The sequence below is a fragment of the Lepisma saccharinum genome, chromosome 24 (genome assembly GCF_977018435.1).
Source record: "Lepisma saccharinum chromosome 24, izLepSacc3.1, whole genome shotgun sequence".
NCBI lineage: Eukaryota > Metazoa > Arthropoda > Insecta > Zygentoma > Lepismatidae > Lepisma > Lepisma saccharinum.
Window position 1 is genome coordinate 63450046 of NC_139252.1, and position 25362 is coordinate 63475407.

General features: G+C 37.8%; 1 protein-coding gene across 2 annotated transcripts in view; it reads left to right on the forward strand.

Annotated features, from left to right (window-relative positions):
• Window positions 1–25362, forward strand: part of LOC145977996 (hydroxysteroid dehydrogenase-like protein 1) — a 48500-nt gene that overhangs the window by 12458 nt on the left and 10680 nt on the right. Inside the window, exons 2-3 of one of the 2 annotated variants that reach the window (XM_083110361.1) lie at window positions 3875–3997; window positions 5127–5237. In XM_083110361.1, coding sequence (XP_082966487.1) covers window positions 3875–3997; window positions 5127–5237 — 234 coding nt within the window. The remainder of the gene's footprint in view (window positions 1–3874; window positions 3998–5126; window positions 5238–25362) is intronic. The other variant, XM_083110362.1, reaches the window with a different exon arrangement.

Genomic DNA, 25362 nt, shown 5'->3' on the forward strand with positions numbered 1-25362 from the left:
CTAATCTTGTACTCCTCTGCTGGCATTCTTCATTCACTCTTGAAGCTTCCTTTTCGATCTTTCTATTGGTTTCTTCGTGTCTTTCATCTGACATCCTTATTATTTCTTCTATCTTTCTCTCAAATGCTTTCCTGTTTTCTTCGCATATTTCTGCCATCTCTTCTATTTTCTCTTCCAAACTTTCTTTAACGTCTTTGCTGTTTTCTTCTATTTTTCGATTATTTTCTTCCATTTTCTCTTCCAACCTTCTGCTGTTGTGATCTTGACTTTCTTTTATTTCCATCATCATTTTCATCAACATCTCCATCGTGTTTTGTTCTTCTTTCTTTCCTTCTTTTTCCTTTAACTTTGCTTTCCTGCATTCCTTGCATTCGTATCCTTCTCCCCTTTCACATATCTTCTCATATTTTTCTTTCCGGATTCCTTCACATAACCAGTGTTTCATTTCTTCACATACCTTACACTGTATTATCTCTTCCTTATTTCCTTCTTCGCCACAACATATATATTTTCCGTCTTCCATTTTTGCTTTACTTATCTTTCCAAATTCTTATTCTTCGCGTTATTTCAACCTCTGGTCTGTATCGAGCCCCACACGTTGGTCGCCATTAATCAATGCCACGTTCCTCACGTGAGCATCTGCCAGCTTAGCACAGGGTAGAGACAATGAGATACCTCTGGGCACAGACCAAGGTTACTAACGCTAAGAATATATGAAAAGAAACAACAGATTTAACCCACTACGGAGGGTACAATTCGTACTATATTCTTGAATAATTATATACAAATATTAATATCTTTGTAAATCCTTTTATACAATATTATTCTTCTATTGTAACTAATCTTCTTTGAGCTTCTTCTTCTTGTAATCAATATGGCCTCTTCTTCTTATGGTATCTTCTTCTTATGACCTCTTAATTAATATGGCATCTTCTTCTTATAATGATTAATATGGCATCATCTTCTTATAATTAATTTGGCATCTTCTTCTTATAATGATTAAAGTGCCTTCTTCCTGCAATTAATAAGGCTTCTTCTTCTTATAATCGCTAAGGCTTCTTCTTCTTGTAATCAATAATATTTCTTCTTATAATTACTAATGCTGCTACTTCATATTGTTTATTTTCTCTTATTTGGGCTTCTTTGTCGATCTTATAGAATTAACGGAAATCGATCTCCCAGACAAACAAAGAGAAAGGGGTTAGTTAAAGATCGCCGCCTGGCCGGCGCTACCTTAACTTGGAGCTACAGTGTATGCGCTTCCAAATGTGCTTGGGTGCTGCCGTGAAATGGCGCTACACCTAAGGGAAAACAACCCAAAAGCCACACGAAACTCTCAGTTCGTGGGAACTGTAATGGACACAAAATCGAAATTACAACTCGACTTCATTACTTTTGTATATTAATCACTTATGCCATTACTGAATGATAATTCCCCTTTTCTCCTTATTTCTATCCTGTTATTATGTTAAATTTATTTATTTATTTCCTCATAATTAGTATTAATATATACAATCACTATTTCATCATATCTGCTCTTTCCATTGTCTCTATTTACAATCGTATAAGTTCTCCTGGGTGGTGCCATCTCTTGCCCACTTTCTAAACTGCTTTATGCATCACCTCATATACCCGTTGTTCCTTTTGCATGCTGCCATCTATGATCCTTTATTTCAAAGAACAACAATGCAGTTTGTGTACGTGACATTACATGTACTGGTCCATCGTCCCCTCTATGAAATGCAACTTGCCGACCCCGGCAGCACTCATACAATCCAATACTAAGAGTGAACCGTCACCGTGTTTGACAGTTGGGATTATGTTTCGCGGCTCCAACTTTGTATTTCTTTGCCGGCATAACATATGCCTACCATCCGACCCAAATAAGTTCAATTTGCTTTCGTCCGAAAAATATGACCTTGTTCCAGAAGTCTGCATCGTAATTGCGGTGGTATATGGCAAATTCGAGGCGTTTCTTTCTGTTTATTGCACTAACCCCAAAAGTTCTTCCTTGCCACGCGTCCATGGTAGGCATTTCGTCGGCATACGTTACGAACTGTACTGGAGGAAACTTGCTCACCTCGGTCTTGAAGGCTTGCAGCCAACGTCGGAGCATTAGTTTTGGGGTCTTTTTTGATAGTTCGCGAAATAAACCGTTCGTCTTGCACAGAAAGCACTCTTGGTCGTCCACTCCTCGGCTTATTTTCTACTGTTTTTCTTTCGCCAAAGCGATCTATGATCACGTGCACTGTTGATCTAGTAATTCCGGACAAGCGTTATATTTCCCTTCACCATTTGCACTGGTTGTGTAGCCGGATAACTTGCCGAGGTTCACAAACGGTGAACTCTCTCCTTCCGGGACTCATGTTGCACTATCGTGTTCAATGAGGCGGAGCTACTGCCAGTACTGATACTTCCGAACTGACAGCTGTGAGCCCAGAGGTTGAATGGGTCAGTGGTACAGTGGGATCTATTAGTATTACCGTGCAAATTATCCATCAGTATATTCGTGCACTTTATTTGACCCAATAAGAGCTTCAAGAATTAAAATAAAACTCAAAACAAGCTGTTGACAACTTCTGCACCAGCATACAGAAAAATCCATCGCTTGAAAACACATAGGATGCAAGAGAAAAATTAATGAAAATAGTCATGGACAATTTTCACGGTAAGGCTCATGGATCCCACTGTACGTGTATGGCAGTCCAGGTTTATTGATTGTGTTTCCCAGAGGTCCTTTTTAATTTTTTTTACTAAGTGTTCAAAGACTTTTTGTGCCCATAATATCTGGCATTTCTGTTATAATTGTTTATGGATTGTATATGTTTTGATATTTTTATTTCGTTGTTGTGCCAAGAAAGAAAGAATTTGAGGTAGAACCATTGCACTTTTATCCCACTCACCTACCATCATCCACAACGCCAAGAAGATCCATTATTAACGTAACTACGGCAGTGTCCAAACACTTTTTACACTCACTGTATATTTATCTTCTGTTCCCATTTCTCTCGCATGCGTCTGGCTCTTTAACTCTTCCCGTTCTCTCATTGTCTACCGCTGCTTCTTTCCTCCCTTTTATCACCTCGGGCGCCCATGGCTGTCTTTCTAATGCAATCGTACTTCTTACATGATTTTAACTAGTAAACACAATGCACTTTGTATGCTACCCCTTTCATCGTTAGCCGACTTCATTCCGGCCTGGGCATTGGTGTTCTTGTGAGCAAAGGTAGACAAAACTAATAGTAATTCAGGCGGGAGCCCCTCTTTCCCAGGAGCCAGCAGGTTTTCTGTTTTCTTCAAAAACAGGCTAAGAAATCCATCACAACTCACATAAAGCTACACATTTTGAAATGTGAGCTTAAAACATGTAATTTATTAATCAATTCACGGTTGGATTAAAAGTAATTAATCTTTCATAAAGAACACTCAACAGGTATGAATAACTATGCAATACATTGACCGACTCTACCATATCGCTGCAGATTTTAAAATTCGTCTAACAATAGCGAAAGAAAAAATATTATGGCATGTTTATTACTCTGATTTAATGATACACGTGATACAGAAAATACACAAACATAAGAAACTCGTTATTCTTGTGAAGAAAGAAGGTGGTGGAAATTTTCAGAAGCGATCTAGAAATCAATGTCCTCTCATCGATTACATCTTATCGTTATTCATCATCATCATCATCGTCGCGATTAGCGAAAAGTGGCAGAAAAGCGAAGTAAAATAAACCAAATCCATACACAAATTCCTTTAGTTCTCGTGTAACTTCAATTTTGATTAAACTTTGGTTGGAAAAGTGTGACTGTTTCTTTTCATTGAGTCCTTTTTGTTTCCTACGCCGCTTATTGCTGTTTATTCTTTCTAGTTGTGACTGGCTGCACCGACGGCATAGGAAGAGCGTACGCCTGCGAGTTGGCGAAGCGAGGACTCAACATCGTCCTCATCAGCAGAAGTAAGGCTAAGCTGGAGAAAACCGCGTCTGAGATAGGTGAGACTCATCGGTCCTCTTGGAAATACTGTTTTCAATGAGGCGCCTTCGTCCCGTCCCTCCTGTTAAGAAAAAGTTATTCTAACTCGACTGCTATTGGACGCAGCCGTCTCACCCATGGTCACCAGCAAGGGTTGGACCCTCCAATGTGTCGTGTATGGATGTTGTTTTTAAGTGTTCGGCATATTCTTGTTGAATGTGCTTTCCTCGGGCAGACTTCTAATCTTCCCAGCTGTTTGTCATCCTTGGGTGATGAGAACAGTGTTCTATCAAGCGTTTTTAGCTTTTTACGAAGTGCTGGTGTCTTCCACCGTCTGTGAGGAAACCTTTAGTTGATTCTTACTTTTTAATGTGTTATGTTTGTCTTGTGCAGGTCCCTTTACAAGCTTGAACTTTTAACTTTTTCTAAGGGGCTTTGTACATCCTTTGTTTTAAAGTTTCAAGTAAGAATTTTAGACATTTCCACGTATACCTTGAAGGGTGCAAATGGTCTAAAGTGCCAACGCACCCAACAATTTTAAGCCAGTCAATCAATGAGACCCCTCTTTAACAAAACTGTTTGGTCGCCCTTGAAACGTTTAAAAATAACAATGGCATAAGAGTACATGGCCACCTTGCCCACCTTTGACATCGAAAATTAATCCTCGAAGATGAGACGGCGATTGTTCCTTTTTACATCTAAATTTAACCGCTGGAGATACGCGGAAGAGATATTTCGATGACGTAAAGAATTTTGAGAGTCATCTCCATAAAGCAATGACGGCCAAAAGGACGAGCGGGTGCAGAATTACGCACCATTAACTTCGCACATAATTAATACCTTGGTTAGAATTCGTTTTTGGCAGAGTGGTTAGCACATCGCGCTACGACGCCAGCAGTCCCGGGTTCGAATCCCCGCCTGGATGTTTGTGAGTGTCCATTCATCAATTTCATCCTCATCTTCGCAAATTAGCCAAAAGTGGCACAAGAAGCGAAGTAAAATAAAGCAAATCGATCAATCAATGAAGGATTCGCTTTAAAGCCAATAAACAACTCTAAAAGGAAACACATCAGCATTACAAAGATGTACTGCATGAAGCTTAACTTGTACCTGAGAACGTATTAAGTAATCCCTGTCTTTTTCTTCCAGAAGTAATTTATCACGTCGAAACGAAAATCATTGTGGCAGACTTCAGCGAAGGACATGGCGTATACGGGAAGATTCGGGACGAGCTACGAGGGACACCAGTCGGTATTCTGGGTAAGGATCAACATCAACATGGATCGGAAAGAGAAGAAAATTCACTTTTATTTTGGCCACTCCATGTTTCCTCTCAGCTACAACCATTTTTGGTGCATTGGTCAGATGCCGGCATTTTCGACCCGTAACGTCTCGCTTATTTACCAACATAGCTATAGCATGTAGAGAATTATATTTATATTGAGTAACAAGTAGTAACCTGTGATATAAGTTGCTCACGCGCTATCTCGGCTCAGAGCCAAAACAAACGCACTGTACTTTGGACATTTCTATCGCTACCTTAAATAGAGAAACTGGTCACTTTATTGCAGTGTAGATTACATTAATACATGAATATTCGTTTATTATTCTTGTCCTATTACTATTGAGACGAAATTTGGAAGAGGATGCTGAAGTAAATATGAATGATTGCGCCTGTAACTAAATAGTTTTTTTTAAGCGATTGAGGTTATCCTTTAAAAAAAAATAAGGTTATTTTTTGATAATTAATGTAGGGCATCAATTCACGAGCTCAAGGTCAGGGTTGTTCAAAATGTTTATCAGGATTTCAGTAGTTATTTTTGCGCAGGTCAGGAAACATATGGTCCCAATTCATTGAGACAATCTAAATGTTGTTCTTCGTAAAAGTCAGTGTGCTGTACTCACGCGTTAAGACTGGTTTTTCAAGATGGCGGGTCAGTTATAATACGTTTTTGCGCTCGAGTTTCATCAGTTGCCGCTGTCCAACGAAAAATTCCATTCGCCGGCGATACGCACAGGTTGCCTACATAACAGGGCCGCAGCCAGGATTTTATTCTGGGGGAGGTGGCTCATCCCTTAACAGCAACCGACCATCTAAGGGAGAAAAAGTGGGGGATGGAAGCCCTGAAGATGAATTTCTCAGTATAATATTACATATTGTTGTACAAGATGTTTAATCCTGCTAAGGAAGTAAAATTAATTACCACTGTACACTATTTAAATTATATATTTGTTGAATTTCGGGGGAGCAAAATGGAAAAACCAGATGCGCAAGTGGACCACGGTAGAGAGGCTTTCCAACAGAGTCCTACAAAATCAGAGGGAATTAAGAATGAAACCGCGCTGCTTCGAGCTTTAACACCTGAGGATCACGATCGAAAGAAGGCTTTCATAGAAGTGGCATTCACTCTCATGGAATTCGAGGGCAAAAAAAAAAAACGCCTTCTCGGAGCACTGACCCGTCATCTTGCAAAGTCTGCCTCCTAGCGGACAAATACGTAACTACAGAACACTGCCTATTACGAAAAATAACTTTGAGAGTGTTATCAATTGGCCTGGTTATAAATGCTGAGTTGTGTTTTAAGTACATGCACAGATAGGCTAATTGGGAATGGACCTACAGTTTAAGGTGGATCCGAACTGTCCCTCCAACTAGTATCGAACCCTGGTTACAAGGCAACGACGTTACGACTCCGCCATTCATAAAAACTTTGAAAAAGAAAAAAACCTTTTGTACAATTTCTATTTGCATAATTTCCGATGTAAGAATATTACGTTTTCAGACATGTATCTAGAAATATATTTCGGGGGGTCCGAACCAATTGTTTCAGGATTAATAATATTAAAACATAAAAAATAATAACATATAAATCAAAATAATTAAATTAAATACTAAAAATATATTAATTTATTAATAGTATATTGTTACTACTACAAATACGGTATAAATATAGAGATACAACAACACATATTCATTATCTAGCTTACCTGTAGTTAAAATCGGTCAAATCCAGTGCCTTTTACGGACACGTCTGCTGGCATTAAGAAAGACCCACAGAGCTTCAGTATCCAGATAGCTGTTGTCCAGTTCGCACGTGTTCGTGAAGTGTTAAGATGTTGACAAGTGTTTCAGATTGTTTTCTTTTAGTTTAGTTATTACTGGTGCTTTTCTGCAGTCTAATAATGCCACGCTATGCGCACAATTTAAAACAATGAATCTTTATGTATGACTCTTACGTCATTACGAATTCTTGTATGGATGTCAGAAGGCGTTTGACAGCAGAATTCCCGGATGTTCCTGTTCCACACAGCGACAATGTTCGAGAAATCATGAGCAAATTTAGGGAACAGGTTTCGTTATTGATAAGAAGCGAAGGGTGAAAGGGAGTGTGCTTACTGGGGAGAAACTAGACGTTGGAGCACCATTGGAACGTACTCCTTAACCCCCCCGGCGACTTTCATGATGTCTGCGTAGCGAGCTACCAAGCTTTTAAACCTGAAGCCATACATTAGAAGAATTGAAAGAAAATATCAGGAGAGACATTTTCGGAAGAGGAACTGATACGTGTTAGAGAAAATGTCCTTAAAGATGCCGTAAATTTGTGGAAGCAGGAGGACATCATTTCCAACACCTCTTGTAACAATTTTAACTGACAGTGTAATTGTACGAGCGTAATTCATTACATAGCTATCTGTTCCATTTACGCGGATGTAGCATCCAGTTTTCCGGCAGACGAGCTCTCGCTGCCCTGTGTAATAGTCGCCACTTCGCGGAAGACTCGGCCGTGAAAGGCACTGTAGATGAAGATTTGATTTGATTTGATTTTGATTTGGTGTTTTAAGTCCACTTTATGCACAGTAAGGCTAATCGGGACTGGACCTACAGACTAGATGAAGAATTTAATATTTATTGAATAACAAAAGTAAAGTTTCTGACTAATATTTTATGCATAAATCTTTGGTACTCTGAAGTATTGTTATATTTTAGTATTTGCTAAGTCTTTCCGACCCCCTGGACGCTCCCCCTAAATACGTCCTTGGAAGTTTCAGTAAATAACATTTTAGGGCTTGCTGCACAAGCTGATTCACCTGGAAAGGTGTCTTAAGTCTACGTGAAAAAAAAAAAAATCGATTTGCTGCAGAATCATTCAAGGGTCAGAATACATTATACATGAAGTTTCATGGACTGGCTCTATTCCTACCAGCTAATTTATGACACTGTTGCTGTAACAATTGCATGTAATGGTTTGGTGTTTCAAAACCGATTCTTCAAGAGCTTGTAGGTGCTGAAGCGTGTAAATTCCATGCGTTGGCGATTCTTAACAGCCCTTTTATGCACCATAAACGCCTATATAGCCTCTTTAGATACTTTAAAGACAGGCAACGTAGCATTAGCATCGCTTGGGTGGGCCAAGGGGTGACTCATAGTCTTTCTTGTCTTCTGTCTTTCCTTGCTTCTATCCAAGGTGGATTCATTTAAATAAAGTTGATTTACATCAGGTGATTTTTTTTTAAAAGAAAATCACTGATTTAAATCGCTTCGAATATATAATTTATAGAATAATGTTCATAAGGATTTTGTAGATATTCATATCAGAATCACTTCTGTTGAAAGTACATTACTTTCGTAATCATTTAATTGTGTTTATTAGGCTCTAAGAAAGGAAACAACTTATATGTACTAATGGAATGGGGTTCATATGAAAGGAAATATAATATGTAAATTGTAAACACACTCAAATTTCTCTTGATTTAAAATTCAATATTTTTATAGGCAAAAATAGCAAGCATTTTGTGTAGAAAAATATACTACCTGGATAAATACTAATCATGTTAGACCGTAAATAGTGTCATTATCATTAAACTGTAAATAAACATGGCAGCTAATTTTTGCAAACTGTCATTTAAAAAATTGCCAAAATTCAGCTACAAAGACCGTAAAAAATATTTTAGTTACAATTACACAGAACATCCACTGGAATAAACGTTATTGAAATTATTATAGTTTCATTAACTCACTCAACAATCATTTCCATAGTAATTCTTAGTTTTGGAGTTTTAGCCACTGTGTTAATTTTAAAATACCAACGTTTCGGAGGCTGAATCTGCCTCCGTCTTCGGGTAGTGTGTGGAGCCTTGGACACCGAGAAGAATCCTCCAGGGCAACCATTTATTCTTACTATCTATTATATATAGACACCATATGATTTAACAGACAGCACACTACCCTGAAGACGGAGGCAGATTCAGCCTCCGAAACGTTGGTATTTTAAAATTAACACAGTGGTTAAAACTCCAAAACTAAGAATGAATAAATGACCACTGATCAGCTACAAAGAAGAATTTCCATTGTAAGTTCTTATATACCATACCAGAAACAGAAAAATGTAGCTATATTTGCGTATATTTTTCTTTATTTGCTTTAAACGAACTATTCAAATATTTTACACGGCCGTTTAACAGTCAAAGCCTTTCTGTAAAAGAAAGATATATATCTATATGTATGGTGCCAAAGACCATACAAGCAATTCTAAACGAGTTAAATTTTTTTTAAAAAAGCATGATTTTTATTCACCCTGCTTCTATCTTTTGTTCTTTCTTTTTCCTCATTAACTTTCTTTTCTCTCCCATTCCCTTTTCACTACTTTTCTTTCTCTCTTCTCCTTCGATCCGCTGGGGCTGTGATTCCCAACCGGGGTGCCGCGAGATATTTTAGGGATAACCGCATAGAAACGTAAAACGAAAAATATATTAGTAAGTTCGTCAAGAGTGAACAATCGTTGGCTTTTTTTTTGGCTTGGACTGGCAGAGGAGTAGCTTAACCTTGTGAAGAAAACAATGGACGTACTTTTGCCCTTTCAACTTCATATCTGTGCGAACAATCCTTCTCTGCTATGACGACAAGAAACCCAACGCAAGAAATAGACTGCTCAACCTTGAGAATGATTTGCGTGTTTCGTTGTCTTGTAAGGCCTAACATCAAACACTGTGCTCTAAGCATCAATCGGAAGCCTCACATTAATAAAACAACTCTTTTGAGTCATTTCCATTGGAGTAAACTGTTTTCTATTCCGATGTGTGTTCGTTATATTATCTTTAAGTAAATGAATAACATGAGTACTGGAGTAGGTAGGTATTTTTTTCACAATAAATTTAACTTGCCACACTTTAGGATCACAGCTTCTGTATACCACGGCTAATCTCGAGGGTTATGCCAATGGATATAAGAATGAGAATATATATTCTGAAACCTTGACAGTTACAAATATTTTATCCTTACAATTCCCATACAAAAATATATTTTTCTTCTAAGAAAGAGGTTAACTTCTTCTTCTTTCTTCTATGGAGTGGTTACCTTCTTCTTCTTTGGAAAGGTTAACTACTTCTTCTATTCTTCTGTAGAAGGCTTAACTACTTTTTCTGTTCTTCTGTAGAAGGATTAACTGCTTCTTCTATTCTTCCGTAAAAGGATGAACTGCTTCTTCTATTCTTCTGTAGAAGGATGAACTGCTTCTTCTATTCTTCTGTAGAAGGATGAACTGCTTCTTCTATTCTTCTGTAGAAGGATTAACTACTTCTTCTAGTCTTATGTAGAAGGATGAACTGCTTCTTCTATTCTTCTGTAGAAGGATTAACTACTTCTTCTAGTCTTCTGTAGAAGGATTAACTGCTTCTTCTATTCTTCTGTAGAAGGATTAACTACTACTTCTATTTCTTCTGTAGAAATATTAACTACTTCTATTCTTCTGTAGAAGGATTAACTACTTCTTCTATTTCTTCGGTAGAAGGATTAACTACTTCTTCTGTAGAAAGATTAACTACTTCTTCTATTTCTTCTGTAGAAATATTAACTACTTCTATTCTTCTGTAGAAGGATTAACTACTTCTTCTAGTCTTCTGTAGAAGGATTAAAGTAGTATAAAAGTATATACTACTGGGACGAGAAATGATGAGCCCCTCTCAGGCAGATTTGGCTACACTTAAAACAAGCTCAACATGCCCATATGAGCTTTTTGCTCAAGTGTGGAACCCTGTCTAATCTAAGATTTTTGTAAAAATGCCCTCGGGAATTTCCCGTGAAATGATGACCCCTCTCAGATTGATTTGCCTACACTTATAAAAGGCACTTCTGTGAGATTGTTGTCCATAAATTTGTTAAAAATATGCCCCTCTTGATATTTTTTTTGGATACACTTAAAACTAAGCCAAACGTATTAGCACACACACACACACACTCACACACACACACACACACATATTTACTTCCGGTTTAAGTTTAATTATACACCAGGCTCAACTTGTGCGATATGCAGAGGCCCTCTAGAATTGCTCTGTGACTCTCTCATTTCTTACATCATAAATATATGATTTTTCCCCTATAAGAATAACACTACATATGGTGTCATCAGGAAGTGTATCATGGAATTCACAGATAATTTTAATGTTTGTCCTGTCATTAACCACAACTTGTTTCCTTTTTGAAGTGTTGATGACAAACATGGGTCTCTGTGCTTTGAATTCATCTGGTGTGTAATACATGTCAGTATTGCCAGTAGTGACCCTTTTGTATGCTGTAAATGCTTCATATAATTTAAGAAAATCATCCTTGGACATGTCTAAATTATAATTTTCTCTAGGAAATACCTCATTTCTGCCATTTTTAAGATATATGTTCTTGATGTTGCAGTTATCAAATCTACTTGAATTTTTTTCCTGATTATTGTGTCTTCCAGTCTGAAACAGTACCACCACAAAATCCGGCATGTCATATTGTATACTGGAGAATGAATTTGTAGCATCAAACTCATAATAAGTACCAGTGGCAGGCTTCTGTACACATTGATATGTATAAAATTGTAAAGGTACTTGTGGATTTTTTATTATATCTGCTTTGTATTTAAGAGCATAACTGGCTTCATATTCAACAACCGGGATTCTTAGCTCCATAGTCTGAATAAGGCACTTGCCCTCATCAGGTAGGGTATTAGGCAGAGCTTCCCCTGTAGAGTTTAATGTACTGTACCTCATCAAAGCATTATTATCATTGGCAGCTCTTCTAAATGTAATTCTTAAACCACCCTTCCACATAATATCTTTGTAATCTTACCACTACCTAGATAGAGGCGGCAAAATCTCCCTCGGACAAGCGAAATAGCGTTACGGTCCAGGTTAAGTTCGTGTGTAGGAACCGGTGACCAACAGTGCATAGTAATAAGCCATATCGAATAAAAATAAAGACATATGTACTTTCAAATTACCACCTCTTTACCTGTAGCCGGGAAGCGGCTAGCTGCATACCTGAAAATCACGGGTAGCGACATGCATACGAAAATGATATAGCCCAAAATTAACATGAAAATAAAAAGTATATTCTATTCATAACCAACAAAAATGGAATTATTACAGGTCCCCACACTTGCACTCTCACATTCTCTCTCAGATTCAATCCTCATGGGGTCATCGACACAAGAAATTATACATGACATGTACAGGTTTTATGACGACAAGCCCTAATTATTGCATTCTCAATTAATTTTATCTTACTTTTTGTCTAATCAGGTCATTTGTGATTTTTCTCCAGTGCTACTTAAATCCTAGCCAGCCCTTACTTAAGTTCACCTTTTGTTTTTAAAAAAAGAAACTAGTCGGCGCGGTGACCATACATTACTTGACCAGTATATACAAAGGCGTCTCAACGGCAATTACATTCACGTGGGCGGACGTTTTCCTTTTACAAGACCTCACGTGGTTCCAAACATAACAAATAACCTCCGTTGAGTGACGCAAACATATACTCTCTAGCAGGCGGGACTTAAACACTTCGCCGCGACGAGCAATTCACATTACCAGGCAAATACTTTAACAAACAATCACATATGCGACCTGACGTAGCTAGCAGCGACACAGCACTGACACATAAAAATGAACAAACCTCAAGTAGATTATGCAATTAAGCGGGCGGCGCTTTACTCTAATAGTACGCACTTTAAACAAATACAAAGGAGCACGAACAACAATGAATTTAAGATCATAAAAAAATATCACAAGGAATAAGAAAAATTGACCTGAGACGAATAGATTACAAATGACAAGCGCGACGGGAGTTTGGTATGAAGTTCGAGTTGAGTGGGCGTTTTCAAAATGTCGACGAATTTCAAGGGCGTTCTCTAAATCAATCGGGCCGTCACGTGTTAAGGTTCACACAGATGAATACTTTACCATCTCTCAGCTTCCGGGGTGCATCCTGGCGTCTTTATGGGCGATTGAAAACACATAGTATCCACGCGAAAGGTTTCCTTGGTCGCGACGATGAAGATGCAAAAAGCATTCATACACCTAGTTCCCCGGCTCCTCTTCCTCTCGGGATCGGTGGATCTCCGTGGTATGGCGCGGTTCGGACGTCGCATCTGAGCGGTCGTTGTAGGCGTCGTCGGGGCGTCAACATCCCTCTCTACATCTCTCTGTCGCGGCTGGTAGGCGTCGTCGGGGCGTCAACATCCCTCTCTACATCTCTCTGTCGCGGCTGGTAGGCGTCGTCGGCGTGGCTCATCTTTCTCTCTCTCTCTCTCCGTGGCGGGTAGGCATCATCGGCGTAGTCTCGTCTGACATCGGGCGAATCGACGTAACGCCCTCATCTCTCTTCTTCCTCTAGCCCGCCATAGTTTCCGGTGTTCCTCGTTTCTCAAAAATTATAAATGGCGTAAGGTAATCACGGAAACACGGTTTCGCTTCAACTTCCCCCAGCGGTTGAGGTAGGCGCACTCGTGTAGACTTACTGCCTATCACACACACTGGTGTTCGCACAACACAACAAAGTCCACTGTACACGAAAGGTAGCACGAAGGTGCTCTCGTTCCAAGAATCGCGGCAAAACTGTATATGGAGAGGTAGCACGGAGCTGCTCTCGCTACAAGGATCGCGGTAAGACTGTGTATCGAAAAACCATGTCCTTCGTTTTATTTGGATTTTGAAAAAGGACGCTAGGCTCACGTTGGAGTGACGCTTCCGGAGAGGTTATTCCACCACGCTCTATTGTCTCCAAACTAGGACGGACCGTGTCCGAAGTTTACTTGTGCGGATTAAGCTTCCGCCTGGCTGTCGCCCATAGCTCAATTGCAATCGCTGTCCACAAACTGATCAATTAGAACCGATTTGATCTGGCGTCCGTAATTGTCGCTTGATCGTGACGAAACTCCACACATCCGTCCTTGCACACATGCCGCTGCGCTGGTATAAGTTTCACATGGATCTGACCGTTGGAAACCGAGATATTTAAATGTTTGTCATTACGGTCGAATTTCCTAAGCTTTAGACGCATAGCGTGACCCTTCAGGTGCTCACCCTTAACACACGCGAACGTCTCGTTCCTCCCGTCGGCTTGGCAAAAATCAAATATGTAATCTTACAAATTAAAACACTCAACACTTTGAATCAACACGTCTTTTTACCGCTACATACATGAATAATAATGATAATAATAATAATGACGGTAAATCTGACTGTCACAATCTGAGAAGTATCCTGGCAACAGGTGCATGGGAAACAGCACTGTGTGGCTCTTGGATAATATTTTATCACCAGCCTCAAATCCACCTATTTTGTAGTAAGAAGCCTCGGTTTTGGATAATTTTAGTGTAGCCAAAACTGTGGAGGTAATGCCGGGATAATCTACTCTGTTTATAACAACACCATGTTTTCTGATCTCAATTTCAGAGAACAGATGTGGCACAAAATTGTCCACCAATCTTATATTTGAATTTGCCGGATAATCTGTACCATCGAGCTTTACAACATCAAATTTGATGTATAGATCTGCTCTGTGGGGGTGTATAAAGCCATCCCCTACATCAAGATCAACCTCAATCTCTGTGTTGGGTTGATTTAAATTTGCAAAGGTCCTCCTGTTTGGAGGGAATGATTGTAGCTCATAACTCTCAATATTTTCCATTTTTTTTGTATGTATTTTTATTTAAATATTAATCTCTATGATAGCAGTTGTTGTGGCTCCAGCAAAATCAACTAATTCTTCTTTTTCATTAGTGACCATCAATTCAATGTAATCTATTCTATTATGGCACACAGGAAAATATAATGTTGGGGATGGAGTGCAGATGATAGGCTCCATAAATTCAGAATTAGGTTTGAATGTTGCAATGATGCCAGTTTGTTTGTGAGTGCCTATGCCATTTGATTTGGTGATCATACCCTCGACCACATTACAGTGAATATGTAGAGTCTCTATGGCTAAGAATTTAGGTATATTAATAGCAGTGTGTTTGATGGCCGGTTCAAGTTTTGTGTTGTTCTCAAATCCTAACAGCTCTCCTATAGTACCCAGATCCACTGTTTCTGTAGCAGATACAATCTCTACTCTGTGAGTGACAGAATTTTGAGTTAATACTATATCTCTGGGTAATTGAGCATTTAGAGTGGACAGATTATACTGCCCTGGAGTGATGACAATTTTTTGATCACCAACTGCAATTTTGTTGTTGTGGCGTGTAATATTAGGTATCAAGTACATGCCGTAAAATGCTCTGAGAGCTATTGTTTTGGGATACACTATATCATCATGTAATCTAAGTTTCAATATTGAATTTTGGCTGGTGAGATGGAATATCCCCATGATGTTTAAATACCACAGGGCTTTTTGAAAATTTTCAATTGATGGTTTATTTATTTGAGACATATATCTAAGAACAGATAAACACAAATGTCCACAATTAACATCTTTGAAATTTTGAACACGGGCATTATTGTAATAAAGATTAGCTGATTTTAGATATTTTATTAAATTTTCAGGTGGAACACCTCCAAATGAATCAAACACAAATGCCTCATCTTTTAAATATTTAAGATAACAGATCCAGTGAGTGCCCTGATTTTTGTACTTATCCAAATTAACTATGCCACACTCTTTGTTGAGTGGTTGCTCTGGCAAAGAATCAGACATGTACACACCTCTAAAATTTTTGATGCCCAGTGGCTTGATTAAAGCTTCAATATCTTGGTTTGTAAGCGGCTCTTGTTCATGGCTCTCTTAACACCTTTGCCTTGTTTCTCCATGGCCAGGTTATGGCGCTTTATTTCATCTAATTCTGCCCTATTTTTCTTGGCATCTATTACTGTTTTTGCTATGGCAGCTGATCCCCCAGCCAAGCTCCCAACAGCCCCAAGTGCTGCTAAGATGGCCGGGATAGTAAATATGAAACCCCCCACATGTGATTTGTTTCTAGATTGTTGTAATTTTTTTAATTGGGGGGTACTAAGCAACAATTTCATACCATGGCCCTTTGCAATACAAGAATTTTTTTCTTCCGCTGCTTTTTGGTTAAAAGACTATCAATAGTTTTAAGAGATTTAAGACCTGCATAAGGTATTTGATACATAACACCCTTGGCCTTCATTCTAGGTTTATTATATACATATTCACAGCCCCCACCCCAGTTTTTGTTTCGTGTTCATAGCTATGGTGGTCCCCAATGCTGCTATTTTCTCACTCAAAGAAGCATCTTTGCTTACAAATCTACCAAATGCAGCCTCTTCTAATTTTTTGTCTGCAACATGTCTCTTGTCAAGATCAGTATGTGTGTTGTATGCTATGTCATGGTCTCTGCAAGCAGCATCTAGGGGATTAACACCAGGATCACCTCTGTTTAATCTATGGTCCAATTTTGTGCCTGGACCACAATCCTGATAGCCTGGAATGTATAGTCCAAATGGCAGCTTGTTTATAATATCATTAACCAACCCCCGACCCTCAGAGATATTCCAAAATTTAGGTGGTAGAGTATTAATAATTTTTATAAGATATCCAATGCCCTTAGTGTCATTCACTATAAAATTAGACAATTTGGTGCTTATCATGTCCATAATTCCAACATTTTCATTGTAAAAATTGTGGTTGCCAGCATTTTTCTCCCCAGCTATCACCAGCAACCTATCTACAAGTTTCCTGACATCATCAACCCAGACAAATTCTTTAGGCAGGGTGTTGTATTGTTTGATTCCACTGCCTGTCTTAATTTGTGACCATATGGGCTTGATTAAATTGTTGTATTTTGCTCCACTGCTAGACTTGACTCTTTTTTGTGTGGGATCATTGTTCTGGTATAGAGCATCTGATTTTATTAATATTTCTTTGTAATGCTCATAATCTTGATCTGTATAGCTGCCAGGCCTTTTCCTAGTCATCAGTTCCCACAATCCAGGTGTGCCGGGATATTTAACAAAACCACCTTTTTCTCCAAGATGAGATTCTGAATATACAATCAGATCATCTCCCATAAATGTTACTCTGAAATTGCCAATTCTATGTATGATGCTACCATCACGCTCTGTGTCAGCATATAGGCCAAAAACCTCATCTTTGTTGTCTTTAGGTGTGCTTAAATATTTTTGAGCAAGAAGACCCAATTCAATAGGATCCTGAGTAGCTTCAATTCTTCGAGGAGCAACAGGACTAGGTGTATGAATACTAGAAAGTGGGGTGATTGGATAATCTAATATGTTCCTAGCAGCTACAGGTACAAGCTCTGTGATCAAATTTTGATTTTGTTCTGTAACAGTTTTGATATTTTTACCTAATTCACTAATAGCATCAATAATAGGCTGTTCTGTTTGTTTGTGTTGTTCATAAATTCCTCGGTTCTCTGATTTCCATCCCTTAAATCTTTTTACAAGATAATCTTTTAATTTAAGATCATCAATTATTGGCCTTTTCATGGTTATTTATATATGTTTCAATGTCTAGAAAATTGTTGATTTTATTTCTGTATTTGCCACTATTGGTTTTTCTTGTCATATCAATTGTGACAAACCCATAACTGTCCTGGTTCCAGCACCTACAGCAAAACTTAGAAAAATTATTGTATCTCAAGTCCCAACCTACATATTCATCATGTATGTGTTTGAGGTTGGTATGATCTTGATGAAACACACATATAAAATTGCTGTTGTCTCGGATCAGCTGCTTCGGTATTTTAGAAAAAGTCTGTGCCAGGTAGAAGCAATCAATGTTTTTGTGTCGGCCCTGTGTAAAGAAATTTCTAACCTTGTTTTGATTATCCAGTATAATGTCATCAAACACAACAACAGAATTATCGAGACATTCATGAAGTGGCTTAACATCTGGTTCAAAAGTGGCTATATCCAGTCCATCATATAGCTTCATCAACTGCTGATATTTTAATTGTTCCAAGCTCTTAGAGAAGACATATAAGTCTAACCAGTTGGGTGCCAATAAAAAAATATCAATCATTAGTGTAGTTTTACCACAAGCCGATGGCCCAACAATAAGACATCTAATATTATCAGGCAGCAACTTACCATTTCTCTTAATCTGCTGTTCAGGTTCTGGCAGCCTTTTTATAACATCCCAGGTGTTCATAGTATCACTTTGTCTGCATCGATCCAGCTGTGTTCTGGGAGTCCTAGCCATTTGACAAGTAACTTGTTGCCTTTTCTGCGGATGATTTTTTCTATGAGATATGTGTCACGCTGCTTAGTTTTGCTGAGTTCTTCTTCATAGAATCTGCCTTTGAGAATTTCTCCTCGGTGGTCTTTTATTATATATGTGTTAAGGGTCCCAGGTTTAACTTGAACCACTGTAAATAATTCAGTGCTCCAGTTTCTTGTAAAGCCTCTTTTGAATAAGTGCTTTTATTTGCTGATTCTTACTTGATCACCCACCTTGTATTTGGCTTTTTTTGTTGTTGGCTGGTATCTAGGATAATAAACAGTCCTGATCAATTTTTGCTCATCAGATGAAGTTACTTCAGAGGGTTTCATGTTGATTGTGGAATGGACCGAGTTGTTATATTTATGTAGAAGTTCTGGAAGAATATTAAGCCATTTATAATTACCTTGAAGTGTAAATTGTTTATACATAAGATTTTTTAGGGTTTTGTTGAATCTCTCTACAATTGAAGCCTTGAGATCACTGTAACTCGAATAATGTTGTATTGACTGACTTTTAATAAATTGTTGGAACACAGAATTATAAAATTCTTTGCCATTATCTGTTTGCAAATAGCGCGGTGATCTTCCACTCTGATTGATGATTGTCCTGAAGGCTTCTGTAACACATTTTCCAGTCTTGGATTTGAGTGGCACAGCCCAGGCAAATTTTGAAAATGTATCTATGACAGTGAGTAGATACTTGTAGCCCTTGTTGATTTTGTCTAAGTTTTTCAGCTGTCCACTTGCCATCTCAATCAAGTCGCACTGCCATAAATCATCTATGCCTTTTGTGACTACTGGCAGTCTCTTATAATTATGTCTGGCTTGTCTGTGTAATTCATCAACAATAATTTGTCTAGACATAATATGAAAACAAGAATATTGCAACTATGGGGTGTTCAGCAGCTGATACTACAGGATTTTCTAAATATAATTTGTCTCCTATTTGTATATGAAATTCCAGAGAGCCATCATCTTCAGCATAAGATGTTTCTAATGTATTGGGATCTGTAAAATCCTCTAACTCTACACTGGTGATTTTTGGTTTGTTGTCAGCATTTGTTATTGATAAGGTGGGGTAGTGGTGTGCCTGTGGTTGAAGCCAATATTTGATCTTGATTGGTCTCAGTGTGTCCTCAAGAAAAAACTGGTAATAAAATTGTGCAGGGGACAGCATATATATTTTGCCACCTGGTGTAAATGGTGAATCATATTCTTTGTTGGGGATGCTGTACAATTCAAGAATTACTGTATGTTTAGGATTATCGATTATGCCGGTTATTTCTTTTTCTGCTGTAAGCAATCTACTTGTTACAGATTCAAGGTGCTCATTGATAGTCCTAACAACATCATCATGGCCTGGCTTGATTTTTATGTCCACAACAAGTTTCTTGTATTGTTGCACAATTTCTTGAAGCTGGGTGGCAAAAACAGACAGAGCATTTGCTTGATTGGATTCCATGGTCCCTAGCTGTTGATTGATATTAGCTACAATTTGCTGTAAATTTTCAACAACTGCCAATTTTGAATTTTGAGCAGTAAGATCATAGACCTGTCTTCTGATATCCTCAAATAGGGCATGCAGTTCATTAATATGTTGATTGGTTGGTAGAGTGGCCACTGTCTGAGTAAGTTGTTTGATCTCTGTCTGGATATTCTTGATATCTTCTGATTTCAATATGCGATTCACAGCTCTCTTAATATTTTTAAGTTCCTGTGATGTAGGCAGATTTGATACAGTATTTTGCAAAGATTCAAGTGCCAATTTCACATTATTTAATTCAGAAGCATCAGCCACACCACGCATAGCATTTTGGAGCAGGGCTATATCAGCCTGAGTGGGTGTTGATTGTTGTAAAATTTCAAGCTTTGTTTGGATATCATCGATCAAGTGATGAAAATGAGATAGCTCAGATTCAGTGTTGAGGTTTTCAAGCTTTGTGATCTGTTGCTGGACACTGGCAAAGGTGTCTACAATACCAGGCAAGCGAGATTCTAGAGATTCTTGTACATTTGTCAAATCACTTTGCACTGCTGCTATTGTACCCTCAAGATGGGTTATGGTACTTTGAATTTTTCCAAAATCTTCATATGTTTCAAGTTCCAGCTTAATATTGGCAACACTCCGAGTTATTGCACTCAAAGCATCAGAAGATAGCAAGTTGTTCATAAAATTTTCAAGTGTCTCAATTTTTTCTTTAACCTCGGCTATGGCATTGTTCAAGGGGTCCAGATTAGGTATCTGGAGTGATTGAATCTGTTCCTTTAGAGTGGAAATCACTAGATCAAAATCTTCTTGTGATTTTATGCTTTTGACAATTGTTTGGAGCTGTGTCTGGACATTATTTATCTGCTCTTCCAATTGTTGTTTCAATTGCTCAGAGTTGGTGACCTGGGTCTTAAATTTGGCTTGAAGAGCTGCTACAGCCTCTTCTAAACTTTGAAAATTATCTAATGTGGCCAAGTCAGTATATTTTTGAAGCAGCAATTTGAGTTCAGAATTAATTTTAAGAAGAGGGTCCATGCATTGTGATTGTAAATTTGTAATTTCTAGTTGAAGACTGGCATTGAGTGTGGTTTGTAAAGCTTGTAAATCACTTCTTAATTTCTTGACTCTGACATCAAGCATCAGAATCTCATCACTGTGATCTTCATGTCTTGTATGGCCAAATATATCATTAGGCATTTTGTTTTAGTGGTTATTTATTATTGAATATCTGATTCTTAATTCTATAAAAAAAGTTATAAGCTTGTCATATAATCCCGGGACCTCAAAATATAAGCAGTCACCAGCAGAAACAGTATATACAGTGCCAGAAATCATGTTTGAGTGCTTAATTCTATAAATATTTCTCCCTACTGAAATCTTTACATTGCCCTCAGGGGTTGTAATAAATTGTAATTGACCACCTACAGGTAATTGGTAATAATTTAAATTATTGTTAAATATGTACAATGTTTTACCTGTTTCATCATCAACATCTGTAAGTATGCTGTTCAGATGAATAATTAACAAAGCACTTAGTTTATATATTATATCAGAAGAGGGTTGTGGTGTTGGCAGGTCCATAATAGCCTGTTTTTTGAACCCAAATAAGTTCATAGGCATGTTTATTTATTTCAAATCATGCTCTGTAATTGGGCATTGCTTACCACTTTTCAAATCACAATGACCCCATGGTAGAGTATGTATGCCACATGATAAAATGCATCTCTTATCATCATGTCGGTCCAGAGCCACTTTTCTTACAATATTTGTAGTCAACAAGTGATCCACACTCTGAATTCTGGATTCTGATGTTCTGATTGTGCTACATGATTTGAGGCAATTTTTGTAATCTTCAAATTCAAGCTTTCTGTCTACAGTCACTCTGCCAATGCCCTTGGCCTTTTTGGCAATAGCGCCACTACATGTTTCAAAACTGTACATCTTGGCCCTTAACCCAGCAAATGCCACAATAACATCACCAAGTGTCTCATCTCTTAACTTGCCAGGCACCTTTTTGTTGTGGGGTTTAATTTTTGAATGTTCAGTGGTATCAAAATATTTAAACAATTCAGGCTGTGTTATATCTTGATAAACATCTTCTGTTTGAATATCAAGAACAAAACTATCTGTGTCCATGTTCATCAGTTTTACACGATCCTTATAAAAAGGCTTCAACACATCATAATACAATTTTAACATGTGTAATTTGGCCAATTCCAATATCACAGCCCCTACATAAATAGGCCTATCAAACTTAATCTTTGTTTTTTTCATGTTGAAAAGTGCCATATTCTCATCATAAATTCTTCTGTAATTGAAGTTGGGCTTTGCAATCAATTTTTTGCTCCGGCTGGGGTCAGTAATTATTTTAACATCAATATGTTTTCTGACATTTTCTATTGTTTTGCCATACACAGAATTGACCATCAATTTAAACAAGGTCTTATCAAATTGGCTCATTGCAGATGTTCGAAGCTCTGTGTTTGTATCAATATATGGCTTCAACCATCTTGAGTGCCTGAACCTCAAAACTTTTCCAACTTTGGTCACTTGAACACCATGATTCATCAGGAACTGGAGGTTTTGTAATATATGACATAATCCTGTTTCGGCTCTAGAGTCATCATCAATTTCTTCTGTTTAGAGCCAGGTGAACACTTAACCTCAGGAATTGGGGGCAGATCAGAAAATGTGTTGTGTAAATCATCAGGAATTGTCAGATCAACCTCTAAGAACAGGCCATAGTTACTGTCATCAAAATCCTGAAGATCTTCAATATTAAAATCTTCAACCCACTCAAGCCCTGCATATGGCAGTTTTTTCATCATAGCATAACCATAGAGGCTGTTGGCATCTACATACAGTATATAATTTGATGGCAGTGCTGGATCATAATGAGGAATATATTAGTTGTTAGCTCTGGCATATCTCTGAGAGCATTGCACCATCCCTCCTCTTATACATTGCTCCATAAACAGATACATATCTTGATCTTGGATCAGATCCAATTGCATTTTAGTGTTTAAAAACATTGCAGACCATGCTAGGCCCGGAGCACTGTAAAAATACACTGCCCTCCAGAAATTAAGCAACAACAAGAAAATGTGAGGTACAAGAGAAAACAGTTGTGGAAAAGAGAAGAAGAGTGGTGGGCACGCTGAAAGAAAGCAACGAATGCGTTAGGGATCATGTCCCTTATTAGTATCAGACAACGGTCACTTTCGTTACAAATAAAATATGTACACCCTCCGGCCTTGTGTTTCATTCTATTGGATGATCACCATTTGTTGCTTAATTTATGGAGAGCAGTGTACATTGGATCCAGCTTATAATTTTGCATGGAAGATTTTCTAAATGCCTGAAGCATATCAGCTAAGAGGGTCACATCAAGTTTTAAATATGCCTTGTGATAATCACCAAATTTCTGGCATTTTAAATTGTTCCACATCAACTGGGCATGGTGATAATCTTCATCAGTGATTCCAAATGCTCTGATTTTGCTGTAAAACTCTTGTTGTGGTGGCAGAGAACACTCATCAAATTTAGAAAAATCTGTAACATAATCATATGGATATACACCCTTCCGCCTAATTAATTTCAGCTCCTGATTTGGAAACAAAGCACATGTGATTTTGAATTGATCATCAGATAATTGAGTGGCCAGTGTAGCCAGGCTAGCAGACAGAATTCTGTATGAATCAAGAAATCTTAAGTGAATAGGAACACTATTAACTTTAATTATTTTGCTAATGGCAATATATTTTTCATTATTTTCAGCTCAAATATTTAAATTCTGCTTGTCAAACCCCTCGTACCTGATCAAATGATGAAAATCATAATTGGATGCACCATGGCAAAATATAGGGACAAATTTTGGTCTCTGGATCTTAATATTACAGCTATTACACAGGGCCATTAAGAATTTACCATCTGTATGAGAATGGTGTTTCACCTTGATATTTGTATCTGAAAATTCAGAATCACATACCGGGCATTTTTCTGCATTGTTGAAATCTTCAATCTGTTTCTCTGTTAAAGGCAACATGGGTTTTGATTTTAATAAGATATTAGATGCTATGTCATGGCACTCATTTTCTATTCTATGTGCAAATTCTTTGATGGCATTTGGTCCCATGTATAAGTGTGGCTCACTAGCTACACCATCCCGTATAACTATATAACAAAAACTGGAAGGTTCATGTAGCTGGTATGGTGTAATTGAAGATTCTTCAGGATCTGGATTGCAGAATGCAAGAGGTTTGAGGTTTGATTCAAAATCACAGACAATATATGCTGGGTGTTCCAACAAGGCTTCAAACTTTTTGAATTTGCAATTTTCACTTGGCATTGGCATCACCATATGAACAGGTTTATGGTTGCCACAGTATTTCAGATGCTCAATTAACTTGTTTTTAGCAATTTCAGCATTTTTTTCACGAACCCCATTCACCATTTTTCTACCATCAAATACACTTAAACATCTTCTGCACAACTTGAATATTCTATGAGTTTTGTCTAGTTGTTTTCTGACTAAAGCTTCAAGATTATGTATCAGAGTATAATGGTGTGTATCATCCCCTTCAATTAAGAGCAGATCAATCGGAACAGCAGAATCATCATCAAATGTACTGATTCTGAGAGGTGCTATCAAGCAATTGCCACGGCCAGTAGAACAAATAAATACATTAATAGATAATTGTTTACCATTAATATCCCTGGCCTTTTTTTCAAATTTATCAATATTCTGAACAGACATTGGATATTCTAAACCCTCCATTGCTTCATCAAAATCATTTTCATGTTGTTTATAATAACTTATTCGCTCAGGATGCCTTGAAACTGGATACAAAGCAGCTAAAATACACCACAAAAAGCATTTCTCATCATTATTTTTTATATTAACCACGGCTTGTTTGTTTTTAATATTGGCAGGTAATGGCAAATATGTAGATCCTTGTAATGGGCTGAATTCACAAATATTAACATAGAGCTTGTGTGGAGATCCGCATAGGCTCCATCCTGACTCTTTTCCAGCAAATTCAGAGTGTTTAATATTCAATTGATCTATCAAACTGCTTATTATTTTGTCTGAATTTGCATTTGAATATATAGCTACAGTTTCTGTTATGTGGGGCTGTGTAAATTTGGTGCCGTTTGGTTTCTTATATTGTGTAAACAATTTGAGGGACAGCTTATAAGAGCCATTTTGTGCATTTAGAATTGTTTGCACATCAGGATTTATACTGTTCAAAAAATTCTTAATACCACATTTTTGCTCTGATACAAACCGGTAATCCCTAAGTTGGCCAGCAAAACTGCTATGGATGGGTTCATAGCGTGGCTGCTTTGCTGCTCTAGCATTAACAGGTGTTTCATGCTTCCTTTTCAGCCCAGATGTAGATGGTTGTGGGGGCAATGTTGATGACTGTGCAGAAC